The sequence below is a fragment of the Manduca sexta genome, chromosome 24 (assembly GCF_014839805.1).
Source record: "Manduca sexta isolate Smith_Timp_Sample1 chromosome 24, JHU_Msex_v1.0, whole genome shotgun sequence".
In the NCBI taxonomy this organism is placed as follows: domain Eukaryota; kingdom Metazoa; phylum Arthropoda; class Insecta; order Lepidoptera; family Sphingidae; genus Manduca; species Manduca sexta.
Window position 1 is genome coordinate 7,696,918 of NC_051138.1, and position 17,178 is coordinate 7,714,095.

The 17,178-nt window shown below is 34.7% G+C and overlaps 2 protein-coding genes across 3 annotated transcripts; both read left to right on the plus strand.

The window, feature by feature from the left end:
- The first annotated feature begins 686 nt into the window (after positions 1–686).
- Positions 687–12,358, plus strand: LOC115446670 (coiled-coil domain-containing protein 170). Of its 2 annotated transcripts, XM_030173427.2 has the most exons (12): positions 687–821; positions 3,275–3,364; positions 3,450–4,188; positions 4,276–4,448; positions 4,523–4,723; positions 4,862–5,005; positions 5,783–5,863; positions 6,331–6,435; positions 6,802–6,969; positions 8,133–8,383; positions 9,136–9,333; positions 11,156–12,358. In XM_030173427.2, exons 1-12 carry the CDS (start codon positions 744–746, stop codon positions 11,238–11,240), a joined length of 2,313 nt encoding a protein of 770 aa, XP_030029287.1. In that variant the 5' UTR covers positions 687–743; the 3' UTR covers positions 11,241–12,358. The 2 variants fall into 2 exon arrangements, with proteins under 2 accessions (XP_030029287.1, XP_030029289.1); XM_030173429.2 differs by lacking the exon at positions 5,783–5,863 and having other exon boundaries at positions 744–821.
- Positions 12,359–14,918: 2,560 nt separating this feature from the next.
- Positions 14,919–17,163, plus strand: LOC115446678. The gene is made up of 3 exons (XM_030173443.2): positions 14,919–15,064; positions 15,204–15,526; positions 16,952–17,163. Exons 1-3 carry the CDS (start codon positions 14,932–14,934, stop codon positions 17,039–17,041), a joined length of 546 nt encoding a protein of 181 aa, XP_030029303.1. The 5' UTR covers positions 14,919–14,931; the 3' UTR covers positions 17,042–17,163.
- Positions 17,164–17,178: the final 15 nt, after the last annotated feature.

The following is a 17,178-nucleotide window of genomic DNA, read 5'->3' on the forward strand; positions in this document are numbered from 1 at the left end:
AGACAAGTTTTTGTATGTGGTCGCATTTTTCTGAAAACTTACGAGATTAAATTATACTATCATAAGGAACAAATACGTAACTTTTTCTTTTCTAAGTGAGTTAAAAACATTAGTAGATAATCGGTAATAAAAAACATAATATGAATATAAATTTATGTAGAAAAGTAATTTTTCAATGGCGACAGTACAATCATCCGTAACTTTTGCAAGACTGTCCCTGATGCGAACTGACACTGGAAAAAATATCAGTAGGTTTTAAGCTGCGTTTTAATTTAGTCCATGAAAAAAACACTGCAGAGGACATATAAAGCAGTTTTAAACCTCTATAAGCAAATGAGTACGACAAATTATTCTAATGGGAATGAGTTGAAGTCAGAATCGAGAGATATAAAAATGATTTAGAACCAATGAACATTGGATATTACCAAATCATAAAGAACTAAGACTCTTAGAATAAATACATACGTGTAACATATTGTAAAAAAACTGTATACTGCAACTAGACTAGACATTTATTATGTTTTTGATGTGGACATCATTGCAATATTGGCCATGTGGGTGAAATTAATTTCTTAAGAATCGATCGATTTCTTTGTTTACGTCTAAAAGAGCCATAGCAACCCTATTTATTGTCCGTCGCTGAATAGAAAGTCGTGCATAGCGATGTATACCTATCTAATACAAAGTGGGCGGGCAAAAAAACATTGTTGCTAGGAACTTCGTCATTTGTTGCTCTGAGCACCATGGAAGACGATAAAGTGTCAGAAGAAGCGGAGAATTGGAAACTATACGAAACACTGCATACAAAAAGTCCTACAGAAGTAAGTTCTTGTGAAATGTTTTTATTTCGAGTGCAAAAACAATTAGGAATATTCGACAGTACCGAATATTACTATAGTATAGTTAGGTACAGTACGTGCTTAGTAATTAGTAATGACTATGTTCTATGTTGAAGGGCCCCGTTTTCGCACTTAGCCCGTAGTAGGTCGGGCCGTTGTGCGTAAATAAGTAACGACTTAATGCTTCGAAAGGAAACTGACAAGTAAAACTTATTTTACAACCTTATGTTCTCAACATACGTAGGTACCTATTTAGAGCACATAGTCCTATACTGAGCGCTAAACCCTAAAACGACAAATACCTACTTATTAAATTTGAATTCTTGCACTGCCATCTAGATACAGAAAACGCAAAAATTGTTTAAATGTTGATTACAAAAAGCTAAACTCTAGGTACGTTGAAAAGTACTTGGGTATCTTGTTCCCAGAAGTACCATAAAACTGGGTGAATGGGACACGAGAGCCGAAAAGGTACGACTTTTAAGTACTCACTTAGGTATATCCCAATTAATTTTCAGTTATAATTATAACTCAACGTAATAATTGGCGCCCATTTAAAATATATAGTATATATTCTGGCTACGCTCTCAAATCTAATAATAATTTAGGGGGAATTTATGGTTTCTCAGACGACATAGTAGTTCAACAAACCTACAGCCATTCGTGTCGGGGGCAATTACGGTGATCCGCAGATATAATAATAAAAATATAATATTACATATCTGCATTTTGTAAGAACGATAATCCCTACCGTTCTTTGACTCTAGAATCTAAATAATATACATAATACCTACTTATGGGTTACGTAACCCAAGACCCAGATAATTATCCGAATCCTAATTACTAATCTCACCGTGTTTAAACGTTTGTAGCACGTAGATATTTGATTCCTATCGAATTTATTGTTTTTATGAGCTGTGTAAATCACTTAACATCAAGTGACCTATTTTCACAGCCTAAACTAAAAAAAATACTATAATAATATAATAACATAATTTATATATTTAATTATTATGTATAAGAAATCCAGGCCACAATGAAGTACAGGCCACAAACCTATTTCAGCAGCAGGTAGTAAGTACAGTAGATACAGATATATTATACAGGCTTTACTTTATGTAACTAGCCATTAAGAAATTATCATCTGTTTTGTAATAAAATAAATAAAAATTATAAGTTAAGGGAGTAATATCTGGGGCCGTAGCTAAGAAGCCTTTATACATTCCTCAACGATGATGTGTATGGGAATGGCATATCCTAGCGATAAACTTCGTTACGTTATATCAATCTCACACATTTTTGTGTTTTCCATAAGCGTTAACGATTGTAGAAATGTTTGACTTAGTCTTCTGGACCAGATTTCTTACCTAACTACGATACTTATAATATTTTTATACTAGATACTTATCGCACTAATATTTATTGACCTTACCGTTGTATTTAGCGCAAGATAAATTGTTCAATAGGTAGTATAATAATAATATCAGCCCTGTATTATATACTTGCCCACTGCTGAGCACGGGCCTCCTCTACTACTGAGAGGGATTAGGCCTTAGTCCACCACGCTGGCCTAGTGCGGATTAGACTTCACACACCTTCGAAATTCCTATAGAGAACTTCTCAGATGTGCAGGTTTCCTCACGATGTTTTCCTTCACCGTTAAAGCGAACGATAAATTCACAAAGAATACACACATGATTTTTTAGAAAAGTCAGAGGTGTGTGCCTTTGGGATTTGAACCTGCGGACGTTCGCCTCGGCAGTCCGTTCCACACCCAACTAGGCTATCGTCGCACCCAAATAGGTAGTATTATTGAACAATTTATTTTACTAACAGTATTAATAGATCATATGTTTTTAATCCACAAATTAAATTTAATCTTCTTTTATAATTTTTAAAATATTGTACCTATCTAATTCACAAGAATTTGAACGATGAAAACGAACTCAGCGATTCCGTTGTGTTAGCATTTTATTACTAGAAATTTGGTAAACAATACCCACCCCGTGGTGTAGCGTGCAACGCTTCGTACCACGTACGGAATGCTCTTCTCTTGTAAACGTATACATACTTTGTTAGACGGCATTCTTGAAATTGTTTCTACCCTTACTTCCTTCCTGCAAGCGCTCCAAAATCAATGACGGTTGTCACGAACTCGCAACCAATCCAATCATCATACTAATAAATAATAACGTCCCTGGATTTATGTTAATAAAGCTGTGCATGTATATAGTATTATATCGTGACTCCCGCCGAGCAAGCTTTAAATAGCAATCCGAAACACGCTACGTTTCAAGCAAGGAGTACTTTAACTTCAGTAGTCTGCTTTTGCACGGCACGTGAAACTGTCTTTCAAAAATGCAGTAACCTTATGGAATTCTGGAAATAAGATATTTAGACGTTATAAATAATGTTTTGTCTACATTCTAATATAGATGGAAGGTGATTCTGGAAATGACATAATCACTACCTTGAGAAGTGATCTCGCGGGCCTACAATACAAGAGAGATAAATTAATATCTGAAGTAAGCATCAACTACATCGTTGCATGATATTAAATTCATTTTAAAAATATTATAACAATATCTTCATTAAGAATCACGTTTGCAGAATAGTGACTTAAAAAACCAAATGTTGTCACGAGATCAAAGAGTGTTTGAACAGCAAGTGGAAATAGATCATCTACGCGAACAAAATGCTCGCCAAAATGCTATCATATCATCTCTCAAAAAAAAGATTCAAGATCTTGAAGAGTTACACCGAAATCTTCAAGCGGCACAAGGGCGCAGTGACCTGACAGTACAAACTTTACAAAGAGATAATAGATATAGCGAAGAAAAAATTAAAGATTTAGAAAAGAAGTTACGTTCCCTTGAACTAGAATGTCATAATGAGGAACAACAAAAAGAAAATGCGCGATGCCAGTTCCATGATTTAATTCGAAGGCTATCTGCCGCACTAGATGCTGATTTCTGCGATTCTACACATACTCACTCGCCGGAAAGCCTTATAATTAAAGCCGCGGAATTAGTTCAGGAAATAACTCGCCTAAAGAACAAATGCATGAATACAATGGAAAATCTCTCATCCTTAGAGCAAGACTTACGAAGTTGTAGAGATGCTTTAGAAAGATCTAATGCAGACAAGGAAATATTACAAAGACAGCTTTCCTCGCAACTTCTCGATATCGAAAGGTTGAAACAGGAGAAAGAATCATTAGCGGTGCAGAATCGGGTCATTGAACGTGAGTTACACGAAGCCAGAGACAAATTAACACATTGCACAAAAAATTTAAACGTGGTGACCGATAATGTAAATCAGAATGAATCTATGATAGTTCAATTAAAAGGTATATTTAATTTAAATATTTCTATGTTTCGCTATTCTCAGCTTATTGTCGTTACCGATTTTAATCAATTTATTGATTTATTTTAAGAGGATTTAAGGCATCGAGATGAAAAGTATCAGCGACTACAAGCTGAATTCCGCAACACAATGGAGTCCATAGCTATCCTTCTTAGCTTGCCAACAAGATTTGTAGAAGCACATGAAAGTACGATTAAAGACCGTATACGAGAAATTTTGAGTGATAATAAAGATAAATCAGTGGTGAGATTCATGTCAAAAGAAATTCTTTTTTATAAAAAGATTACATAAACATTTATAAAATATTTTTTTATTAGCAAATAGACGCTCTACGTGATAAATTGGGAATGGAATCCCAACAACTGGGCAGAACTGCACACTTACACGATCAAGCGACGACGCGAGTTCGCATCCTAGAAGATGAAAGAAATATGCTCGAGGCAAAAGTACACAAGTTAGAATCGGAACTCAATGCTTTGGAACTCTCCAGAGAAAGTCTTCGGAAAGACAAGGCCAACGTAAGTCCCTAACGTGATTTACATTTAAGGTCTATGCATTTCGATTATAATTAATGTAACTAGTTTAAATAAGAGTAATAAATGCGGAAGTACCTATATTGTATCACGCGCGTCGCGCACTCTGCATTACTTTTACAGTTTGTAGCATTCCTGGAGCGTCTAAGCAGAACGCTAAATATGGATGAGTTGACTCAAGATGTCGGCATAGAATTGCACACTGAATCCATTATGCACCGCGCCGAGCAGTTAGCGAGACTTGAGAGCGATAAAATTGTTGACAAGGTCAGTCAGTGGGTTGCATGTAAGTAAACGCCTACTCGTATAGCGAGTAATGCTCTTGAGTTATCTTATTATATTAATGTAAACTTATTATTCAACTCAGTGAAGTTTCATATTTCGATAGCATATTTAATACTATGTTGAATTTGTACTTAAGAGAACCATCCTTCTATATCTTCTATATTTTTTTTATAGAAATAGTTATATATTGTTACGTATCCTAACCATCGGCAAAAGGTTCATATAACCCGATTCTTGTCTGCTCATCTTTCGTACAATCTCAATATCATTAGAACGATTTGCATACATTAGTACATATAATATGTTGTGCCGGGTTCTCTTACAGAAAATTAACGATTTGCCACTGGTCCCTACTTATATCAGAATCTCTTGCAAGATTGACTTGATAGAATAGCTTTGATCGTTTTTACGTGATAAATTCAGTCTTAGAATGTCATTAAATATGAAACTAAAATTACTCCGATAGGACGAAAATACGTGATTTCCATGGTAATATAAGCAGGTATTACATTTTGTTCTCGATTCAGACCGCGCTTTTTCCAGAATAGCAATCTAAAGGTACGATAGGTTTCGAAAGCTTTATATCTAATGAAGTAATTTAGGAACTAGTTTAGGGGGATTCCGAGATCATTCCTACAAAAAAAAATACTTTACATTAACTAATGTATCAGATATTGATTTTATCATAACATCTAATTTTGTCACATTAAACATTACTCATGTGTTGTGTTATATATTAATTGATCGTGTTTTATATAGCTGCTATATTACGGATACTATGGCACACTACCGCGGCTGCGCAGAGAGCGATCTTTCCATGATTTGCCCTATCTAAAAGAAGTAAGACCTAACCCAAATTGGCATGCAATTAATATTGATGCAATATTTAACGATCAAACACATTATTTAGAAAAGCCACCAACTTCATTATGTTCAACTGGCTGGTCTGTATGGCTCAGGCATTGTAGTCGTAAGTGCATTTGAAACAAATGACAAACTAACAGTGCAAAACAAAAAACCTGATCACGCTATTAAAAACCAATTAACACTTATGCCATGATTGGCGACTTAGTAGTAATCATTAGTGAACTCATTTTGTATTTTAATTTTGTATTTAGATTTTTTTAATAAATCTTTATTTCTCATTATTGTTAGTTTTTATTTATACTAAATTCGTGTCTAGTATTGGATATTCATTAGAAACAGTAACTTTTGTCGTAAAATTGTTAATTGACTTCAAAATATCAACACCTGTAAAGTAGGTACTTACCTTTATATGTTTTTTTGTCATAATCTTATTTTTGCAGACAGCTGTAGTGTATCAATTACAGAGACGAATAAAAATCCTGAGGGAGCAGCTGCAAAGAAAAGACTTACACCTGGACTTACTGCGCCGCAAACTGAGTGTGCAAGTTGGTGACTATGTAGAAAATTAATCTAACCCAAGTTTACATGCAAATTTTATAAAATCACACACACACACACACAAGGAAAAATGCATCACGCAGCGGTCTCTTTAACGGTATTTATTATGTTAGCAACGAATCTATACAATTTTACTCAAGTGTTCAAAGAACTAATTGCATTCTAATAGACGACTGTTTTACATACGACAGGATATATAATAGAAATTTGTGTGCTATTGCAACTTTTATGGCAAATTCTGGGTCGCAGGTAAATATCGATTTAAAAGATATAAAAATACATTATTCAACGCAGCAAAAGTTAATAGATGTTGCGCACGACACTTTCCAAATTTCATCACAATTTAATCACAGGACGAAAGTTCTCGCGTGCGCGCAGTGCTGCAGGCAGAGCGGGATGAAGCAGTGTCGCGCAACAAAAAGCTGGCACGCCAGTGCGACAAGCTGGCCGTGCAGCTCGGTGATGCGCGCGCGCAACTACGAGACCTTAATGCACAGCTCGCAGACGCTGCTGAGTACAAGGTAGGAATGCAATACTATAACAATTTTGCATAATGCAGACAATTATGACGGTATCAGTACACACTCAAATTCTTAGTGAAATCTTCCATGTACGCGATGTATGGACGGCTTGCGCATAACAACATACAAGTTCAGTCAGACTTTTGCTAGTCAACCAGAGTTCTGGGCAAAGCTTACCATATAAAAGTAAAGTAGTTGGCAATATTTTCAAGGTTATAAAAATCTAGATATTTGAAAAAATATATATGAATATATTATGAATTGATGAAATTTCCTTATTAATCCAAATGCGTCAAATACAACACAGTCACAGAGTCAAATACAACAATAACAGTTCAAAATAAACAAGTTCTCGGTATTATCACATTTATTATATCTATCTATACTTTTGAATAATCACAATATACTACAATATAAAGTAGAATGCCGGATACAGATGTCCAGGTTCACTTTTTGTTTTGTATCCTGTTTTTAGGCCAGAATATTTTATTTTATTCAAATGTCATGAATTAATATCATTAAGTAATGCCGCAACACTTTTCTTAATAACTGTACAGTTACAATTTAAATTTATGAGGTAGGTAATTACTTATTTACCATATTCTTGAAAAATATAAGAAACATTTACACAGTGTAAACTAACGTTTTTATTTGAACAGTAGTTTACTTACATTGTCATGGCATGTGGTCTAAAACACCTTGGCCCACACTCACCTTCAAAACCCCTATTACGGAAGTGTCGCATTCAAATTAATACCTAGATAGTTACTCCAAATGTTTTCTTTATTACGATTTCGTATAAATTAATACCTAATTGAATATAATATTCAATAGATGAATGAGCTTTGTATATATTTCCGTTTTGCTGGCGTTAGTATGATAAAATATTATTTAGGTAGCTACAAGGAAGTGGAAAGTAATATTACATAACAATTAAAGTTTAAATAAATTTAATAGAATATTGTTATATAGGTATACACGTTTTACTAGTAGACGGCAGATTACTGGAATACCAATTTACATTAACAAGGTTGAAGTGATTATCTTAATAGAATCGTGGTCACATTTACTCACTATACATACAGTCTTTGTACCAATAAATCAATAAAGAATTTTATATCAAGTAAAGTGACGATAAAAACTAGTTATCGGTAATACATTAGATCACGTCATTGGAACGAGCACGGAAAATAGAAGAATTGCAGAAGAAATTGGACGAATCGGAGATATTGCGCTCTCGGTACAACCGCAAGGTCTGCGTACTAAAGGACCAGGTCCGCGCCACGGGAGAAACATTTGAACAAGAGAGGACTACTACTGAGCACCAGATAAACATATTGCGAGATGACCTTGCCAGGACGAAGGAAGCGCTCGCCGAATGTCAACGGAGAGAAGCGCAACTGCAGAGTTTTAGGTAAATACGCATGGTTGTATTAGTAAACATATTTAGAGTTGAAAACTGACCATCATATCACAATTAGCAGGATAATATTTTGCAATCGTTTACACTCATTTATTAAGTTACTTCTAGACCTTGTCTACATTGCCATTATTGATAAAGGACAATTAGCAGGAGAACCTGTTAGCACACATGCAGTATTAGAGTCACATTCCAATAACATCCTGAACTTCTCACGACGAAGCGACATTGTTATTCAATATAATATTATCGTGTAGTATACGATCCGAGAAATGACATGATCTGCCTATATTCAAACCTGCCCGGCGGAATTTAAGTGCTAGTCTCACGGAGTATAGAATTATAGTCCTCCGATCTGCAGACCAAAGCCATAATAAAGTTTTATCTTATTTAGCAATTGCTGCTGTTTGCCGAAAATTTTGGAATAACATGAGTCACGTATGCCGATCAATGTCCGGATGTTTACTTTTCGCTTACGACTTAGTTTCTCACTAATCTTACTCTTGTCATTTTACAATTAGTTTATTTAAACCTTTAAATCATTTTTATTATTACATATAGCTAGTTAATAGATTTTTATATATATATAAATAAATGGTGCTGTAAAATTTGGATTCTAAGTAATATAAGTATAAAAGTAAGTACACATCTTTCGAAAGCAAATTGTAATTCCGTGGAGAACATTGTGCAGTAAAAGTTCATGGTTGTACTCTGTTGTAATGCGCACGTTTTTCTGTATGGTCTAGGAACTCAATTGCTAAACTACTTGGAATTTTGGTGCCGGCGTCGGTGTCTGATTTCGAGATGGTCTCCCGGCTGCAGAAGCTTATAGATGCCCACCACGACTTCACTGTCGTATCGCGACGGTATGACGACCCAACATTGCTGCGTGCTTCCTCCCGGTCACCACCACCATCGCGATGCAGGACCAGGACGCCAGATAGGTAATATCTATAAATAATAAAGATTTTTCTCATAAGGAGTTTGACATTTCAGTTTTACCTAAGGGCCGAACATTCGTCGCCTAATTATCTGCCATGAAACGATGTAACAGCATCAGCTGACTAATTTATGCAAGTTAACAGAAGCCCCTTCAAATCAAACTTTACCAAACTAAAAAAAAAACAATTTGTAAAATGTAAAAGTAATTCTGGAATACTTAAAATTTGAAATGATTTGATAGGTAGAATTGTTGGCGAACATTTGTCAGTTCCGTATAGTTCAATTTATTTGTAGAGCGTGGTTCGCGTAACATCTTCTTGGGTTGGTATGCGAGACACACTATAAATATTAAGGAATGTTAATATAAAGCATCTGCCTTGGGAGTGTAGATGTACCGCGTACGCGTTACGAAATCGCTCTGAGGTCCTAGGTTCGAATCCCGGGTACGGCAAAATTATAATTGGGTTTTTCTGCTTTAGAATTTGTGCCCAATATGGCGACAGGCTCACCGCCTACTAAATCATGGGACGGAACACACACCGCGAAAAGTGGGTGTTCTGGTCACCTCTGCCTATGCATTCGAAGGCATGATGTGTATATTTATTTTTTGTTAGTATACTGTGGGTTTGTAGGTATATCCATAGGTCATAAAGTTGTTCTTGACGATGGTTATGTGTTTATTACTTAAAACGCTATCCTCGTCTGTAAAATATCTCCCATAGGAGGTAAGATTCGTCTTTGTTACCTTTTTGGAACGACTATTAACGCTAAATTATAACGCGATATTATCAAACCTTATTTGGTATGCACAAAGCCACACAGTTTAAAAGTAGCCTTGAATCTTTGTGTGTAAGCTATAATGTGATTTAAATCCCTAAAAAGTAAAAATATAGAACACATGAATAAATCGTTGGTGGCATTGACAGTATGGTAGATTATTAAAATTAGTGTTGATACGTGGTCATGGTCATGTTAACATATTTTAAAATCCATTGAATTCTACTCTACATGGGGTTTTATACTTATTCATTTGCAGCAAATAGACTAAACTAAGCATACAAGTATATAAAATTGGTATTTAAATAATTTTCCGGCCAAATTAGACAGGGTGCTAGGCTTTTCGTCTCTGACTTATCTGTAATACCAGCTGCTAAGTACTCACACGCATGGATCTCATGTATTTCTCTATTTATTTAAATACTAAGATTAAAATTATTACAGGTTATTGAAATCTAAAACTGCCTCAGTGGCGTACCTAGTTGTCATGATTGCGTGAGCGATACGATACCAATCAAGTCCTGGGATCAAATCCCGAGTCGAACAACTGATTTTGGGTTTATTTGCAGTACTTATCACCCTTTACTCTGGAATTAGTGCCCAATATAGCGACAACCTCGCACTCCTCGAACAGAAACGAAAAATTCGTGCTCTGGTTGCACCTCTAACTACTTCAGGGATAAAACGTGATCAGGGGCGGCTGTGGATGTAGACTTAGACTTAGATTTCCGTCAGAGGAAGCCTGCAGTCGTCCCTAACGCGCCGAGGAGGGCCACCGCGGAGCTTTAGTTGGTATGCCGTGCGTTGTATATAGGTTAGGGACTCGGCCCGGCGGTCGCCTGTAGGTCGACATCAAATCCGGGCGACGCAACGCCGGGTCGTAAGACATGGTGACCCCAACATAATCGCTCAGTCGCCCCCACGAAGGCTAAGCGGTAGTCATAAAAAAACTTTCTCCGCGGAAAAAAAAAACGATAAAACGTGATGTGTGTGTGTGTGTCAAATGTAACGCCATCCACTATATTTAAAGTTTTTGATTGATTTCAGATCCCTACGTTACGATGACTCTGGGTATGCTGATCCCGCCTTCGATCTTGAGGATGACTTGTACAAAGGCCGTGCGGCCTTGTGACAGTCGCGTCGACGCGCACTAGATTTCAATCGCGCGCGAGGATATGCAAAATATGTTGAATCTTAGAGGAACCCTATAAAACCAAGGTATCAAGTAATAATGTATCGGATATGACAAATTATATTTACCTCATAAAAAATATAGATATATTGTGAATCGGATGACAATTATGAGACTAACTGGTTACTTGCCTAATGATTTGCCATTCTACATAAAAATTAAACTGCAATGCACTGCGCTGCGCTCGTCATACTGAGATTTAATAATATGATAAGTCTATAATGTGAGTACACGAGAAATTACGGCGCACATATAATAATTAAAATATTCGTTTACTAATATGTCAGTATTACCAGTACGACAGAAATTAAATCATGTGGTAAGATATATTTTATATCCGCCAGGATAGCGACCACCGCGCCGTACATAAAGTGTTAAAACCTGCCATAGTTGCCGACATAAGTGTGTCGCGTTCCGGAATCAGCCCGTGTATATCCGGTTCCAACAGGCCGGCATAATTGTGTACCCACTCCACTTAATATCAGGTGCAGTGGGGTAACTTTGTCGTGCACGTTATAATAAAAAAAAAAAGTGGTAAGTACTCCCAACTCAGAGTTCCACACAGACTCTCGCATAGAGAAACCTGGCCAGGCATATAATTGGGATTATTAACCTATAATATAATCGATGTAAGCACATAAGGTAGTTATATATTTTGAAATTTTATATATCTACACACCCCATAACATTTAATATACTCGTAGATGTAGAGTGCTCACACAAAATTATAGGTAATAACTATATTAAAATTTATAGTGTAAAATACACAACATGAAAATCGTACTGTATGTCTAAATACAGATATATAAACTTTTAGGAAAGAAATATCGAATGTTTTGTTATTATTGTTAACGACAGGATTATATATAAATATAATAAGTATATAGCGTAAAGACTATAATAAAGTATGTGTTCAGTGTTATTTTATTTTTTTATGTTATCGGTATTATATTAAGTCTCGTAACGAATAGGTAGCACCTATCTACAGTAGAATGTAATGTAATTATTTAGTCCTTTTTCGAAAAAAAATATGTCTGCGCACATATTTATTATTTGTTGCAAGTATTATTAATTTTTAAAACATCATAAGGATATTTAAAGCTATTTATTAAAGAATTGACCATCACTGCGTTTTTTATTGATAGAGCGTTTCCATTGAATTTCCTATATTAACATTAAGTATTGACATAACTTCCTGTACAGTGGCGCGCCATTTGGCAATATGCTTAATAAATTATTCCCGTAAATAAAGCGACCAACTTTTTTGACTATCGATTAACTTATGTCCCGACTCATGCGCTCGTGTCTCTTCGATAGTTGAAAGTAAATCAAGTCTAAAAGACAGAACAAGTTATCGTTGTCAATAATAGTGCAAAAGCTATATGTGTGTAATATAACATTCAAGGGCGATTTACCAACCTGTATGACGCGGAAATTCTTTGTAATGAGTATCCTATCCACACAGACCTACGAGTTCCAGAAATGGTCCCGCATAGGAAGACAAATATACCCCCTTATTCATAGACTTATCTATCTAAAGACGGAGTAAAGTTGTGATAACAAGTCCGTTTCTCAGTGCTGACGGCATAGCAGCCTTCGCAGTGCCTAGACATGGGGCCGTTTGATTGGCTAATATTGAGATAACAACAATAAGTACCACATTACAAAGCGTTGTTTAATGGATATGTTTAATCCCCTACACAAAATAACTCTAAAAGGAAAAAAATAGTATGAATTTGTCGTTTCACTTTATTATAAATATCTAGTAACATTTTTTGCCAAGCGTCTTCTCGTAAGAGGATCGAACAACGGACCGGAGAAATAAAAAATGTTTAATGACAAACAATTATATTTTTTGTCTTTTAGAGACTTTTTGTGTCAGGGGTTATTTAAACTTTTAATTATATATTTATTTCAATCTTTTTAATATCTATTTCTCGATCATGGCCTCGATACCACGTCTGAAAAATACCACCTAAGTAATATTCCATCAAATTTAACATCAATCAGACCTGTGATACAGGAAACATACTGAGAATTTTCAAATGCCAGAACTGATCTTCATAAATTGCAGCTAAAGACTATCTTGATCACGTCAATTTGCAACCAAAAAAATCGGTCCATTCATTTGGGATCTACTATTCGACAGACTTACAGATACACAGATACATGCCTTAAACTTATAACACCCTCCTTTTTCCGACGAAGGTTAAAAATAGTTAATAGGGTAAAAACTGTTTTCTATCACGAAAACTGGAAATAAGTTCGCCGAGCTGAACCCGCATCAAGCTACAGATTAAGGATAAAATCTTAAAAATTATATGTGGATACGCAATATAAATGTGGATGACTGTACCAACTTATACTTAGATACCACTCATGTAAATTTATTAGTTTATCTAATTACGTATGCAAGAAATAAAAATGTAACAAAACCACTTCCATCATTAAAATTAAAATCGAAATATCCAGACGTACTCATATTATTACAAGGGTTGCCCCTACAATAATTACCTTACATATTTTCTTTTATTTTTTCGGAAAAACTATCGGATTGTAATTTCCTAAACGAATTTAACTGTAAATGAATATCTGCGATACAGTACATATTAATTCGTTCTTGTTTTATTTATTGAAAATAAGTTTTAAGGATACTTAAACATTAAAAAAAAAACATAAACACAACTCTTTACCAAGAAGGTTCCTTTGCTTACATTAGGTACCTACTAGTAGACTGGAATCGTTATTTTAAAAAATATTATATTATAACCGGTTTCCACAAAATAGCCACATATTTTTCCCTGAGGATTACGAAGCTTACAGATATCCCCAACCCACGCTGTGACCTTAAACAGCCATTATAGGTGCCACAGCCAGTAAATGCTTGAGAGAGGTTCCTATCGATAAATTTTAAAGAACTGCATTGTTCGTTTCCATATTAGACTTTATTTGATGTATCTATCCCCTTGACGTTTTGGACAGCCCTTGTAAGTAAATAACATGCAAGTATTGAAAATATATGATGTAGGTACCTATGAATTCGAAATACTTTACTTATTTTTTGCCTCACTAATCTATATTCTATTTTAATTATCGTAAGCACGTTTTGTTACCTGATTTCAAACCAGTATATTCATAAAGCTGGCCTCTTATTTATTTCGATACTAGACATGCAGAAGGGTAGTCCTGCAATAAATATCTAGATTTGTCTAGTTTTTGCAGCTTAGGAAATAGGGACCTATATAGAGTATCGTAATTTACTAGATCATCACCACATTAAACTTAAAGAAGTGGGCAGAATAGGTACATTATATATGATTTTATGAGATACTTAAGCAAACAGATGTAAGTATCTTAAATCTACAAATAAAATCTATATCGGTAAGGGAGGCGTAATCCCTTCAGTAAGTACCTACAATACCTGTACCAAATATTTTAAATAGGTATTTACGATATAAAAAATAGCTAAAAGATATTACGGCAGTAACTAGATGTTTATAACTACCTACAGGATATTGTTGATACATATTGTAAAAAATATTATGACAATCGATATCCAAATTTAATGTTTATCGCACATCACTTTATAGAACAAAGTTTAGGGTAGTCATAAATAATTTTGCTACCATGCATGACATCTGATATCCGTCGTGTATATTGCAGTGCATATTTGAAAAGAGTTAACATGGCCGATGTCGCAAATTTTGTAATAATCCCTAAAATGGTCCCGCATATATTTTGCGTTGTCTTGTTATGCAGTCCATGTGAGTACATCATTTATTTTTTATTTAGTAATTAAGACGCCAAATGCTAATAATTTGGACATGTATATTTCAATAAATAGTTTCTAGTTAAATTAACTAAGTACTTCGTTTTACAAGTTTGTATTTCCTTTTTCGCCAGCACTGTCAAGGAACGTCCCTCGCTTCAGTGATCTCGATGAAGAAGACCAACATTTATTCAGAGCTGCATATGATACGCCATCTTATGATAATGAGGAATACCAAGAAGAAGAGGATTTTTCATTAGGCAAGCTGGATTTGCTTAAAAATGGCATGTGGGCTATCAAGGCAAAACTAAAAGAGTTAAAAGCTTTTGATAAGGCTTTGGCTGCGAACATGTTATCCACAAAGCTGAAATTAAAGGAATTAATAGAAAATCATTTGCTACCCCTAAAGAAGCATAAAGAAACAATAGAAAAGAAGAAACCGTATTACAATTATCAGGTACGCTTTTCCTAAAAGTATGTTCTAAGTACTTATCTTAGTAAAAAAAGGTTATACTAAACAGGTAGGTACTTATTAATATTATTGTAGTCGGAATTTTTTCGTGTAGATGTTAAATACTTTTGATAGTAACAAAATGTGGGGCTTAAACACTATTCTTTAAGACCCCGTTCAGATGACGAGCGTTAGGCGCGCGTTTTGTTAACAAAAAATAAGTAATTCAATGCCACCGGACTTTTAGTTGGCATTGAGGGTAAATATTTATGTCGCCTAGGTATCTGTGCATTAGAGGTTTGACTAAATACTTGACTATAATAAATTTACCTGAACTTGTACCCAATAATAATTATTTTAATATTTGTAACATAATGTGTTAAATATTATATACCTCAGTGGATTATAAACAATTTAAAAAAAAAAAAAAATTGTCAGTCACCCTTTCTGGTTTGAAAACTACACTAAAATATTTCTGCAACACATTTTTTGATATTTTTGCGCTCAGCTGATTGTCTGGAGTCAATCCTCTGTGCCACGTGTACATAGTGTAAAACAACATACCAAGTGTTATGTACCAACCCTGAAAATTGAACCCAAAATCTACTCAGTCAACAGCCAATATCGACTGCCTTCAGACAAAGTAGTCGACCTAATTACTGAGTTGATAGGTATTTATTAATAATTATCTCTCCTTTATTTGTATTATCCACAATTTTAATGTTGAAATTCCAACATTAAGTATATTTTGTTTTTCAAAGTGACGATTTTTAAAGTTCAGTGCTAAAAATTCTTAGAAAATTGTCAATGGTTGTCGTTTTATAAACTAGTCTAGTCGGTTTATAGGACCACTTTAACCGCATTAGTGTTTCCTAATGAGTTTAACTTGTATAATATGTTACTTGTTCATTAATAATGCTTATTTATATTATGTTTGGAATTCTAATAACTGCTTATTCAATTACCAAACTGACTTTAAACAAACAGATTAAGTTTGTACAATTACCCAATAAATAGTGTCTTGAAAGACTTCATCGCTATATATCTGACAATTTGCAGTGTTTAAACGATAATATTCAACAGTTTTGTTTACGTCTCTCGTAACAGTGGCGACAGACATGTTCTATTTTATCTATTTCTACTGCCTAACGCACGCGCTATGGTGTACTTATTTGAAGGACATTCTATCTAGTTTATATATCTACTAGGTGATACTCAACATGTTATGTCCTTGACTGATAACCGTACTCCAGTTCCGTATAAGGCTAGACATGACTTTTCCCATTAACGAGGGAATATCAGGTCCCATCAATCAGTCATATAAAAAAATATAAATGGTGTACGCTACTGATGTCACCTAATTTTCCTCCTAAAATGAGACAAACCAGTTTAATTACAAAGAAATATTTAAGCTTTTTATTTATTTTCCAGATTCCAACGTACCCCCCATATGAGCCACAATATAATGGACCACATTACGGACCTCCTCCACATGGCCACGACCCCTACTATGGACATTGAACGTTTAATACCTACAATATAAATTATCTCAACTTTCTCTGAGAAAAGAAAGGGAAACATATATTTTTACTGAATTAATGTTATAAGTAAAATTGATTTAATTATATATCACTATAATATAGCAGTAGAGTTTTCTT

Coding starts and splice junctions, on each gene's coding strand:
- LOC115446670 (XM_030173427.2), top strand. CDS start 744: ATGGAAGACGATAAAGTGTCAGAAGAAGCGGAGAATTGGAAACTATAC. Junction 5,006..5,782: donor GCGATAAAATTGTTGACAAG/GTCAGTCAGTGG, acceptor TGTTTTATATAG/CTGCTATATTACGGATACTA. Junction 8,384..9,135: donor GCGCAACTGCAGAGTTTTAG/GTAAATACGCAT, acceptor TGTATGGTCTAG/GAACTCAATTGCTAAACTAC.
- LOC115446678 (XM_030173443.2), top strand. CDS start 14,932: ATGACATCTGATATCCGTCGTGTATATTGCAGTGCATATTTGAAAAGA. Junction 15,065..15,203: donor TGTCTTGTTATGCAGTCCAT/GTGAGTACATCA, acceptor CTTTTTCGCCAG/CACTGTCAAGGAACGTCCCT. Junction 15,527..16,951: donor AACCGTATTACAATTATCAG/GTACGCTTTTCC, acceptor TTTATTTTCCAG/ATTCCAACGTACCCCCCATA.